Source organism: Zalophus californianus, chromosome 11 (genome assembly GCF_009762305.2).
Source record: "Zalophus californianus isolate mZalCal1 chromosome 11, mZalCal1.pri.v2, whole genome shotgun sequence".
In the NCBI taxonomy this organism is placed as follows: Eukaryota; Metazoa; Chordata; class Mammalia; order Carnivora; family Otariidae; genus Zalophus; species Zalophus californianus.
The window spans coordinates 74,598,984-74,611,839 of NC_045605.1; the positions used below are offsets into that span (position 1 = coordinate 74,598,984).

Below are 12,856 nucleotides of genomic sequence, written 5' to 3' on the forward strand. Positions count from 1 at the left end.
GCAATTAGTGTAATGATTTTAGAAAGAATGATTGAATTATGAGAGAGGGAAAATATTAAAGATTCGTAAAAGCATGAAGGGACCACAACTGATATTTTTCCATGAATTTACGTTCAATTTATGTCTCACTATATATACAATGGTATGAAGGAAGTCCTTTATAAAACACAGTCAGCCAAAGTATTTCTTCTCCCTGTTATCACCAAGCAAATTCTGCAGTATTTTGGAGGTACTCATTTACTGCTGTTACTACTAATAAAAATAATTTTATAAAGTTAATGAAAATGTATTTACTAAAGATTGCTTCTACTATTTTTAGCTAAGATTTATAAAGCACTAGTTGTGTTCAGAAACTGTAGTGTTTTACATTCAGCTAGGATATAGATAAAGAGGAAAACTAAGGAAATGATTTGCTGTGGGTGGGGGGAATGGGTTAAATACCCAATGGGTATAAGAAGGGGCACTTGTGATGAGCACAGGGTGTTGTATGTAGTGATAAATCACTAACTTCTATACCTGAAACTAATATTGTATTGTATGTTAGCTAGCTGGAATTTAAATTAAAAATTGGGGGGAAAGAAAGATACACTGTGACCTATGCATATTTTTACAACTAGAATTAAGACAAAAACAAATGTATGTTTTAGGATGACTACAAAGAATGTATGTATTTTATACCCTAACAATGTCAAATACTGTATTTTACAAAAATTGGAATGAGAATGCAGGAGGAAGGTAGGAAGAAGTGTATATACTTGAGTTGCATTATCTTTAATAGCAGGAATACATGGACTCTTATTTAAAGGTGACAAATCAAGTAATAGAATTGTAAGCAAATTTAGCACTACAGAGTTAATATTAAAATAATACTATTGATTAAATTTAGTGGTGAAGCTTGTGGTGAAAGATTCTGTCTATATCTTGATTGTGGTGGCGATTACATGACTGTGTATGTGTTTATCAAATCATGTAGAATAATACACCGAAAAAGCCAAAAAGAGCAAGTTTTATTATTGCGTGTAAATTATACGTTAATAAAAGTGACATTTAAAAAAAAGTGAAGTACCATTTCCCACCTTGAAGTCAATTGGATTATGACATGGTTTGATTTCTAACTCCCAAAAAATATATTAAAGCTGTGTACTAACTCTGTGCCCACCTCTGTATTTGCTGTTAGTATCATCAATACATCTACCTTTTGAGTTTTAAAAAAAAATTATGAAAAAAAGAGAAGGGGAGGAATAAAGAAATATACTAATTTTATCATTGTTCTTGATAGGAGATTAATAAATAGTGTTGAAAATAGAGTACCAAAGGTATTCTATAATGTAATTACGAAGTTATCTACTAAAACAAAAACACAAAACTTCCTAAATATAAGAACTAATACTGAGGAAAAAGTAAAAAAGACCATGTAGTGAACTACTTAAAAACAAAAGAAAACAGAAATTACAAATACAAAAAAAAAACAAAACATAAAATGGTAGAGTATGATCAAAAAATGTTTTTCGTATCCATCAATGTAAATGGGTTAAACTCACTTATTCAGAGAAAAAGAATTTCAGTTTGGATCACCAAAAAAACCCCAATTTTATATACTTAGAGAGGCACATCTAAAACAAAATTATTTGGAAAAGTTAAAAGGATGAAAAAAAGATAGTTAAGCAAATGCCCTCAAAATGAAAGTAGAAATCATGGTGTTATTGATACCAGGGAGAGAAAATTAGAGCAAAATATTATATAATCAATCATATGAGTAGGACTTAGAGCTAAGGCATAAAATCATGCCCATATTCTTAGATACTTAAAAGGTTTTTGACAAAATACAATTTACACTCTTGATTTTTTTTAATGAGAAAATATGAATAATCAGACACTGGCTTATATGGCAAAGTATATTTATGTCAGGTGAAAATCTGTATCATGTTTAATGGGGAAATACTAAAAACATTTCCTCTATAGTCAAAACAGGATTTAGGTGGCTACTATTACACCATTTTTTAATATTTTACCAGAGGTACTAGTCAGTGCTATTAGAAAAGAGAAAGAACATAGAAGATAAATCAAGAAGGAGAGAAAACTAATTCTATTTATAGATTCTCTGATTCAAACCGAGGCACTTCAAGTGAATCAACTGAAAAATGATAACAAATAATAAAATAATTTAGTACATTATTGAGCTACAAAATAACATCATTAGAAATAAGCAAAACTTATATGCCAGCAGCTTTACTACTAAAAGAAGGAAGATAAATAAATGGAAAGATAGATGTTCTTAGAAAAAGAGAATCAGTACCATAAGGATACTGATTTTCCCAAAATTAATTTAAAATTTAGTGTAATCCAAAACCATTGACATTTGTTGAAGATAGATAAGTACATGAGAGTTAATTATGCTCAAAAATATTTGATATTTTTATAGGATAAATTTTATAAAATTGTAATGTAATTCCAACAAACAGCTTTGGTGTTTTTAATTAGGATTTTTAAATTTTTTGGTAGTAATGGCAAGGAAAACTGAGAAGGGTACTGGCAGGGGGAGCAGGGGACAGAAAGACTTGTGCTACCAAATTTAAAACATTACAGAGCCTCAATAATTAAAACAATGTTCTTAAATGGACAGATGAATTGAACAGAATTGAGAATCCTGGTATAAACCAAATAATATATGGTATATCATATAATTTACTGTAGTAAATTATGTTGAGACAGTTAGGTAGCCCTCTGTGTTAAAAAAAAGAAAACATAGGGGCTCCTGGGTGGTTCAGTAGGTTAAGTGTCTACCTTCAGCTCAGGTCATGATCTCAGGGTCCTGGGATCAAGCCCTGAGTCTCCTTGTGTGAAGCTCCCTGCTCAGCAGGGAGTCTGTTTCTCCCCCTCCCTTTGCTCCTCCCCTGCTTGTGCGTGCTCACTCTCTCTGTCTGTCAAATAAATAAATAAAATATTAAAAAAAAAAAACACAATAAATTATAAAGTAAAAAATCCACACAGTATAAATATTACATGAGTCAAGATTAAGTGCAAAAAAAAAAGGATAAAAATACCGGAAGGAGACATACAAAGTTGGGGAGGGAAACTTTCTAAATAAGAACTTAGATTCAGAGGCCTTTATTGAAAGAAAGATTGATAAATTTGATTATATAAATAAATTTCTAAATGACAGCGTACGCCATATGCAAAGTTACACAAGAAAGTACAGACTGAAAAAATTTTCAATTCCTGTCACCAACAAAAAGCTAATCTCCTTAACACTTAAATAGATCCTACAAATAAGACCACAAACTCAATAGAAAATTGAGCAAAGAATTGAATGGCAGCTCACAGAAAAGGAATACAGATGACTTTTAAAAATGTCCTCAGTGGGCGCCTGGGTGGCTCAGATGGTTAAGTGTCTGCCTTCGGCTCAGGTCATGATCCCAGGGTCCTGGGATCGAGTCCCACATCGGGCTCCCTGCTCCTTGGGAGCCTGCTTCTCCCTCTGCCTCTCTCTCTCTCTCTCTCTGTCTCTCATGAATAAATAAATAAAATATTAAAAAAAAAATAAAAATGTCCTCAGTCTCTGCCCTATTAAGAAAAATGTCCAATCTGAGGAATCTTTGTCTTACTCAAGGTTTCACTGTATACTCCTGTGTTTATCTTGAAGTTACAGCTTTGACATTTAGGGCTATGGTTCATTTCAAATTAATTTTTGTCTATGGCATGAGGTAAGGATAGATGTTAATATGTTCTAGCACTCTTTGTTGAAATGATTATCCTTTACCATAAATTGCTTGGCATCTTTGCTGAAAATTAATTGACCATATATGTGTGGGTATATTTTTGTATTCTGTTCATTTGATCTGTAATTCTCTTTTTCCATCAATACCATAATAATTATTTACTGTAAATTGCTTTGGCAGTTTGGTCCTTGTGTGTGTGTCTGTGTGTATGTTTTTTTAAAATAAATTTTATAATCTTACCAGTTTTGAATCTGTCAATCTATCAATTTTAACAAGATTGCTAGAATTATGATAGGATTGGCTTGAATGAGTAGATCAACTTGAGAGTAATTAGCATCTTAACAGTTTTGTCTTCCAAACCATAAACACAATATATCTTTTCATTTTTTAAACTCTTTAATTTCTCTTGGCATTATCTTGTAATTTGCAATTTAGAGATTTTTCACATCTTCTGTTAAGTTTATTCTTTCTTAAAAAATCTTTTTAGAGAGAGAGTGTGTGTGTTGTGTGTGCACGAGCAGGACGGGGGTGGGGGTGGTATCAAGCCAACTCTGCACTGAGCATGGAGCTCTTCACAGGGCTCAATCTCACGACCCTGAAATCATGACCTGAGCTGAAATCAAGAGTTGGACGCTCAGCCAACTGAGCCAGCCAGGCGCCCCTGTTAAGTTTATTCTGAAGTATTTAAATTTTTTTGTCATTTTTACAGGTGGAAATTTTTAAATTTCATTTCTCAGTTGTCTACTACCAGTACAAAAATACAATTGATTTTTGTTTATTAACCTTGTATCTTATGACCTTGCTAAGTTTACTTGATAGTTCTAGTAGTTGTTTTGTAAATTCCTTAGGCTTTTCTATGTGACCAGTCATGTTGTTTGCAAATACAGTTTTTTACTTCTACCATTCCATACTTTCTACCTTTAATTTGTGGGGTGGGAGGTGCTGTAACTCTTTGAATAAAATAGGAAACAAGTCCATTGATATATAAATAAATAAATGAGGGGGCGCCTGGGTGGCTCACTCGTTGAGCATCTGCCTTCGGCTTGGGTCATGATCCCAGGGTCCTGGGATCGAGCCCTTCAGCGGGCTCCCTGCTCCACTGGAAGCCTGCTTCTCCCTCTCCCACTCCCCCTGCTTGTTTTCCCTCTCTTGCTGTGTCTCTCTCTGTCAAATAAACAAATAAAATCTTTAAAATAATAAATGAATGAATGAATAATCTGAAAGTTTGATTAACAATGGGATAGTTACCTAGTTTCAAAGAACCTCCCCACAAAATAGCTACTAACTACAAAAAGAGTAAATTTCAGTGTAGAAGCATAGCAGTCTCCACCTTCATCAAGTAATCAGGGTTGACATTCTCAGGAATGGGTCAGATTAAAATTGTGGTCTGATAGGAGCATATAGAAATAATTCATTTCTTTGAAACTTCCTCAGAACTGGTAATAGTTTTGTAAAATCATAATTGTTGCATAGAACATTTAGGAGGTCATCATAGGAGATATCTTCTTCCATATTAGTAGAAAAAAATGTTGTTTTTACTGCCTTTATCACAAGCAAAATGAAAGATTTTTCTCCCTCACAAAACTAGACTCACATTTCTTCTGGGGTTCTTCAGAATATACATCTTTGAGTTGTAATTATCAAGATTTTGAAGTTGAGGACTACGTCCAGTACAATGCACAATTACCAAGGCCGTCAGTTCCTAACTTACTGTTTTCTGATCTTGACAGACCATCATAATCACTGGGCCTTTTGTTAAAAATATGGATGTTTGGGCCCCACATCAGATCCTTTTGAACCAAAATGTAGGAGGAGTCCTATTTTAAGAATTTGTTTGTTTTAGAATTTATTTGAAATATATATTTTCCTTTGTATCACTCGAGATTACTGTTGGAAGAAATAGAAATCTATCTTGGCTATTCAACAGAGTAGGACTTTATTAAAAAGTAGGTAGGGTGGCTTATTAAGTTTTTGTGAGAACTAGAAAACCAGGCTGGAAGGTTATACAGCCAGGAATAATGTTTTAAAATTATGTTACAGGCCGGTTTAGAAGTAATACCACTACCCTAATATTGGCACTAGCTGACATATTACATTGCTGATCTTACCAACAGTAGGCATTTCTGCCTCTGAGAAGTAGCCAGAATTTTAGGTGCTTATCATTCATTTGTGGATATAGGTCATATGTGCATGCCTAACCTACAAGGGAGAGAGGGAAAGCAAGCTTCTGTCATTTTCAGCCTCCATAGAGGGAGGCTGACCCTGCCTTGTAACATAGAGAATTTCACAAATAGTTCAGAAGGGGGCAGCTAAAAAGAGTGCCAGATATATAGGTGTATATGCTTCACCAATAGTTCTGTCTCTCTCCACAGTTCTGCGAATTTGCATTGGAAACCTGATCTGTGCTAATAAACTGCCTCTGTTACAAAGTCCCCATGTGCTTCTGTCCCTTCCTAGCTATACTTTATGTGGAAAGCTGGACTGCACAGCTTACTCACTGCTCCCTCGTTTCTACTAGCTTGCTTTCCTTTTTAGTGTTTCTTTTTGTACCATGATCTCCTTCCTTAACTCAGCTCTAATAAGTAAGTAAAGCTGAATGTTTCCATTTTCCTCACTTTGCCCTGAAATTTTATTAATCTCCAGTCTTTCTCAACCCCTTTCACCTTCCTCTTTCTCTTTCAACAAGTGCCCATTTACCTTGGGAAAATGGGGTTCCTCTTTCCCTTTCTTCCATTTGAAAAGCATAAAATGTAGCATCATGCATAATGGAAAGCATATGGATTTTACAAGTAGACCTTATGTTGAATCCCTGCTTTGTCAGATAACTAGTTAACCTAGTTAGCTGATTAAGACTGGTAATTTGGGCAAGGTACTGTACTGCTACCAACTTCAGTTTTCTTATCTGTAAAAGGATTAGAAGCTAGATAAATCTAGCTTTATAGAATCAAAATCATTAAATGGGATGCTTGAAATGAAGTGGTTGCTCAAAAAGGTTAATTCCCCTCCTGAGTTACGTCTGGTAAACTATAGATTTACAGTGAAGTGAACTATAGCTGGCAAAATGAGATTAGTGTTAGGTTTATACCTTATAAAAGTACTGAAATGAATTTAAGCATCATGCTATCAAGACTTGACTTTCACATAGTTCAACTCAGGGTAATCAGCCACTGCTTGTGGTTCATAGTGCTTGGAGATTTCCTTTAGTGTTTCCATAATTCACTGTCTACTTTCTTATCTTAAATCTGCGTTTTTCCCACATTTGTTATTTTTGTTTTGTTCAGTGATGTTGCAGTAGTATCATTTTCTACTGTTTTTCAATACATAATTTTTCAGTGTATATTGCAGCTAGCTAAGCTGGGCCTAGTCACTATAAGTTAATGATGGGAAAATGTTTCCAATTTCCAAATAAGAATTAATTTTTTAAGACATCCTTATTATATAAATTGGAAATTGAGGGGCACCTGGGTGGCTCAGTTGTAGAGCGTCTGCCTTCAGCTCACATCATGATCCCAGGGTCCTGGGATCGAGCCCCGCATCGGGCTTCCTGCTCTGCGGGAAGCCTGCTTCTCCCTCTCCCACTCCCCCTGCTTGTGTTCCCTCTCTCGCTGTGTCTCTCTCTGTCAAATAAATAAAATCTTAAAAAATAAATAAATAAATTGGAAATTGATTTTTAAGCTTATTCAACTTCAGAATTTTTGCTGATTTAGTAGCTTAGTAGTATACTTCCCTTTATACATATCAATCATTTTGTCATTAACTGTTAATTTACTAAAATCTTTCTCCATATTGTTAGCGTGTATTGTGAAAAGAATAGTTTATTTTGACTTATTATCTCCTTTTGTTCTAAACCTTTTTACTCTCTGGTTATTTATATACATGCAGTGATGCCAGTACTTACTAGGAATTGTTTCTTTATGCATCTCAGTTTTACCCTTTAGTGTCCCAAAGTTTGTGAGGCATTTCTAAGGGATAAAGGATTTCCCATCTTTATCTATTCACCATGTGAGCTGTTCTAGTGACAAATGAATTCTGGGCAGTGAATCGAGAAGGACACAGATGTCAAAGCCATGAATTTATAAATGGTCTGTTAAGAGGGTGCTTTGTCCAATCAGCGCTTTGTTAATTTCACCTACAAGAAGGTATAATTACTCAATTATGCTTCTATCGGACAAAAATCAAATGACAAATGTGTCAGAATGTGAAGGTAAAGGGTTAGTCAAGATTCTGGCAGGTGGCCCAAAATTTTAGCCAGCTGTGAGGAGGTGGATATGGAACTAAACTGACCTGTAACACTGATTACAGGTCCTTTATGAATATTCATACCTCTTACTAACAAAGATAAAAAATAATTTCATTTCTAAATGCTAGCAAATAAAGAAACCATAATTTTCTGTATCTTTGTGAAATATAACTACCTTGAAAAATGTACCTCAACACTAGAAAAAGTAAAGTCATATTCCGTTTCTTCTTACCAAAATATTTTTAAAGTTTTTTAAATTTATTTTAGTAAATTGTAGTTTTTCCTTGTGAAAAAGTTATCCTTATTTCTTAGTAATATTACTAGTATATCATAGTGCTTGATATAGAGCCAGAGGTCGGCCAACTTTTTCTACAAAAACCAGACAATAAATATTTTCAGCTTTGTAAGCCCTCCAGTCTCTGTTCCAACTACTCAGCTTTGCCTCTAGAACACAGTGCAGCCATAGACCATAGGTAAATAAATGAGAGTAGCAATGTTCCAGTTAAACTGTTTACAGAAATAGTCAGGGGGCTGAATTTGACCCATGGGCCATTGTTTGCCAGCCCCTGACTAATGATATTTTAAATTTTTCACTAAGATTTTTAATAATATCTGAAATAAAAGAACTCTGAGCTATGTTAAGTAACTTGAATGTCTGTGCACTACAAGACTCAGAAGGATATTCAGTTTCCCATAGACTATAGTGTGAATGGCACTCCCTGAAGTAGTACAATATGGTGGCTCTGATAATGACCTCCCTCATCCATTTCTCCCACATCTATATCAGGGATATACGTATCTGGCTTGCTGCCTGTTTTTGTAGATAAAGTTTTCTTGGAACATAGCCAAGCTCATTTATGTACATATTGTCTGTGGCTGGTTTCACAGTTCTAGCAGCAAAGATAAATAGTTTCAACAAAGACCATATGGCCCACAAAACCAGAAATAGTTACTTTGCAGAAAATGTTTGCTGATCCCTGATCTGTACCCTAACTATATTCCTTTTTAAGGATGGAGTTACAGGGCAAAATGTGGGAAACTTGTATGATTGTCTTACTAAGTCCAACAAAAGATCCATAAAGAAGTTGCCAGATATCTAAAGTTACTTTAGAATTCTGTTTCTGCTTCAGTGTTTCCCATCTGAGGATCTGGTTCAAGAAACTAAACATGCTTTCCTGTAGCTCAAGCTCTTGCTGGTTCAGCATAGTCAGCAACAAATCAGATACCTCGAAGAATTTCTATTAGTCAGGATTTTAAACACAGTCAAGAGACTTACCCTGTGTAGGTGGAAGAGGAGGACCGGAGAAGTAACTCAACGGTCCATGCTAGCCCCATACCCAGTACTCTAGCCCAGTGCAGCTATCACATCTGCCTCACATGCCCCTGTAGGGAGGACTTGAGAAACTTCTTATCAGTGACATAGCACGCAAGTATTTTTTCTGGGTATCGCACACGTCAGGCTTGAAAGGAGCAATTGCTTTGATGCCAAGAGATCTTATCATGGGCTTTATTAGGAAGATAATTTAGTGCTGCTGTCATTGAATAATAAATTCCTAAGGCTGTGGATAGAAACAAAGTTTGGCAGAAGGGGAGGCTTATTTCTCTGCTGTTTAAAGACTAGTTAATAATCATGGAATTATTTCTTTTGTGCATTTCTTTGGTACATATGTACTTGTTTTCAGTTTATTGATATAAGAAAATGTGATTTCTACTTTAATTCATGAATCCCCTGAATTTTATTTGAAGGACAAAATTAATTTTGTTATTTATTTGTCAGAGAAAAATATTTTTTAATTAATTAATTTATTTAAGAGAGAGAGCACAGTGAGCGAGAGAGAACACAAGTGGGGGAGGGAAGGGGCAGAGGGAGAGAGAGAAGCAGGCTCCCCGGTGAGCAGGGAACCTGATGTGGGGCTAGATCCCAGGATCCCGTGTTCCTGACCTGAGCCGAAGGCAGACGCTTAACCGACTGAGCCACCCAGGCACCCCCAATATTATTTTTTTTAATTTGGTGCTATACAGACTTTTTACCCTTGTTATTAGAATAGTTTCTTCCTGAATCACTCTTCTGTCATCTCTCTTAATACTTACTCTCCTGGTTTTCTTCTTGCTTTGGTGGCCCCAGCTTCTCAGCCATTTATTATCAGCCTCCTTCCCTTCTACACATCCCTCAGATTCTGGTACTCATCTTGGGAGTACCATCTAGGGAGAGATGACCTCATGAGCTCCCGTAACTTACACTTCCATTCATATGATCATCATCCCAAATTTATATCTTGAACCCAGATCATCTCTTAAATTTCAGTCCTGTTTATTCTGCTGCTTATTGGATATTTTTACCCATTTGTCCCATAAGCACTGAACTCTTTTGTTCCTCTTGACTCTGCCCTTATTTATTCTCTAATGTAAGGGTTAATACCAAGATCTGCCCCGCTGCTGAAGCTAAAAACTTGTCCATGACTCTTCCCTCTTCATTACCTCCACAGCCAGCCAATCCTGTGAGTTCTTCCTCCTCAATATCCCTTGAACAATGTGGGAGTTAGGGGCATCACCTGCCCCACCTCCTATGTGGTCAAAAATCTATAACTTTTAACTCCCCCCAAAACTTAACTACTAATAGCCTACTGTTGACTAGGAGCCTTACCAATAACATAAACAGCTGATTAACACATTTTGTCTGTTATATGTATTATACACTGTATTCTTACAATAAAGTAAGCGAGAGAAAAAATGTTATTAAAATCATAAGAGAAAATACATTTATAGTACTGTACTGTATTTATTTAAAAAAAAATCCATGTGTAAATGGACCCGTGTTGTTCAAGGGTCAGCTGTTTATATCTCCCCCTTTCCATTCCCACAGCCATTGCTCTACTGCAGATCATGCGGGTTATTACAACTATCTCTTGTTTAGTCTTTGTCTTAATTTGCATCTTCCCATTCATTCTCCACATTGTACTCCATCTGGCTTTTCCAAAACCAAAATCTGATCAGGTTGTTACCCTATGTAAAATTGTTCACAGGCTTGTCATTATTCTTAGAATAAAATCCGGTTTACTAACATGGTTTATCCAGCCATGTTTTCTTTGCTCCCTGCTTACCTTTATAGTCTTATATCTCACTCTCTTACATTGGAGTGTATATTAATTGTGACCCCATATGCACACTGCTCACTCTGCCTAAAAACTCCCTCCCCACTCCTAATTTATGTGGTCTTCAATTCTCATATAATACCCACACCCTTGGGGCACCTGGGTCGCTCAGTCATTCAGCGTCTGCCTTCGGCTCAGGTCATGATCCCCGAGTCCTGGGATCAGGCCCCGCATTGGGCTTCCTGCTCTGCGGGAGGCCTGCTTCTCCCTCTCCCACTCCCCCTGCTTGTGTTCCCTCTCTCGCTGTGTCTCTCTCTGTCAAATAAATAAATAAAATCTTATAAAAAAAAAATACCCACACCCCTGCTATAGCCAAATCTGAATTAGCTATTTTTGCTGTGAGCTCCCTCAGTACCTTATACCTCCCCTTTATTAGTATTTATTACATCACCATTAATTGCCCCTTTTTAAATGATTTGTCTCTACATGTTTCAGAGTAATGTATAAAGATTTAGTATCTTTTTAAAGTTAGCATATTGTAAGTTTAACAAATATGTTCATTTCTGGTTTATTCAATTATGCTCTCTTGCTTTAATTATTGTAATAACCCATCATTGAAATCCTTATTTTAATCTTGCCATCACTGTAATGGAAATCTTTTTTTTAAAGAGGCTACTAGAGGGCGCCTGGGTGGCTCAGTTGGTTAAGCGACTGCCTTCGGCTCAGGTCATGATCCTGGAGTCCCGGGATCGAGTCCCACATCGGGCTCCCTGCTTAGCAGGGAGTCTGCTTCTCCCTCTGACCCTCTTCCCTCTTGTGCTCTCTGTCTCTCATTCTCTCCCTCTCAAATAAATAAATAAAATCTTAAAAAAAAAAAAAAGAGGCTACTAGATAGAACTTGGTTACTTTCCCTGACCTATACCTCCATTAATCCCCCACTACTAGTAATCAGTTGCTAGTAATTCATACTGATGATTTTGGGATTTATATTTAGCCTTTAAGTAAGTATATTTTGCCACAAACGGAGATAATGATAAATTGTTGAGTATTTTATCTGTTACAGTCTACCCTGATATTTGCACTATCAGCCTTGTGGCAGTAAGTGATATGAATAAACATGCTGATAGAATTGCTTTTTGGGATAATGTTTATGGCTTCAACATGTCCTGTATGAAGAAAGCAGTTATTCCAGAAGCTGTTGTGGAAGTTTTAGATCCGAAGACTCTTATTTCAGATGCTTGTAGTATTAAGGTAGGTGTTTTTTACCAGTTTTATTTTAACAGAATTGCCATTTTTACTAGTTTTCATTTATGAGTTCAGTATTTGAAATTAACATATTGATATTATATATGGTCTTTCAAAACAGTGATTATTCTTCCTATATTAACCAGTCTAATGTACCTTGAGGTTACAGTATTTACCAGTTGACTATATCATCCTTTGGAATCACTTCTCTGTACATCGCAGTTCCTTATACTGAGGGGTTTTGAAGGCGAAAAGTCCTTCTATATTATCATTTCTGCTTCATCACCACCTCCCTGGCCTTGTTATAATTTCTCATTTACAGCCAGATTATTCATTCATATCATATATTCTACACAGTTTAACATCTCACATTCAAATTTCTTCCACCTTTTCAAATTAAGTAATTACAGTAAATTTGCCTATGAAACTAAAGCCCTACTCTGTTCACATTTCTCAGTTAATTCCTTTTGTGTTTTAAAATCTTATTGTTGGGGTGCCTGGGTGGCTCAGTTGTTAAGCATCTGCCTTCCGCTCAGCTCATGATCCCAGGGTCCTGGGAT

The 12,856-nt window shown here is 35.8% G+C and overlaps 1 protein-coding gene across 4 annotated transcripts in view; it reads left to right on the forward strand.

Moving 5' to 3' along the window:
• Positions 1–12,856, forward strand: part of PRMT3 (protein arginine methyltransferase 3) — a 138,458-nt gene that overhangs the window by 72,631 nt on the left and 52,971 nt on the right. For all 4 annotated transcript variants that reach the window (XM_027578120.2, XM_027578117.2, XM_027578118.2 and 1 more), the window contains one exon: positions 12,115–12,302. In XM_027578120.2, coding sequence (XP_027433921.1) covers positions 12,115–12,302 — 188 coding nt within the window. The remainder of the gene's footprint in view (positions 1–12,114; positions 12,303–12,856) is intronic.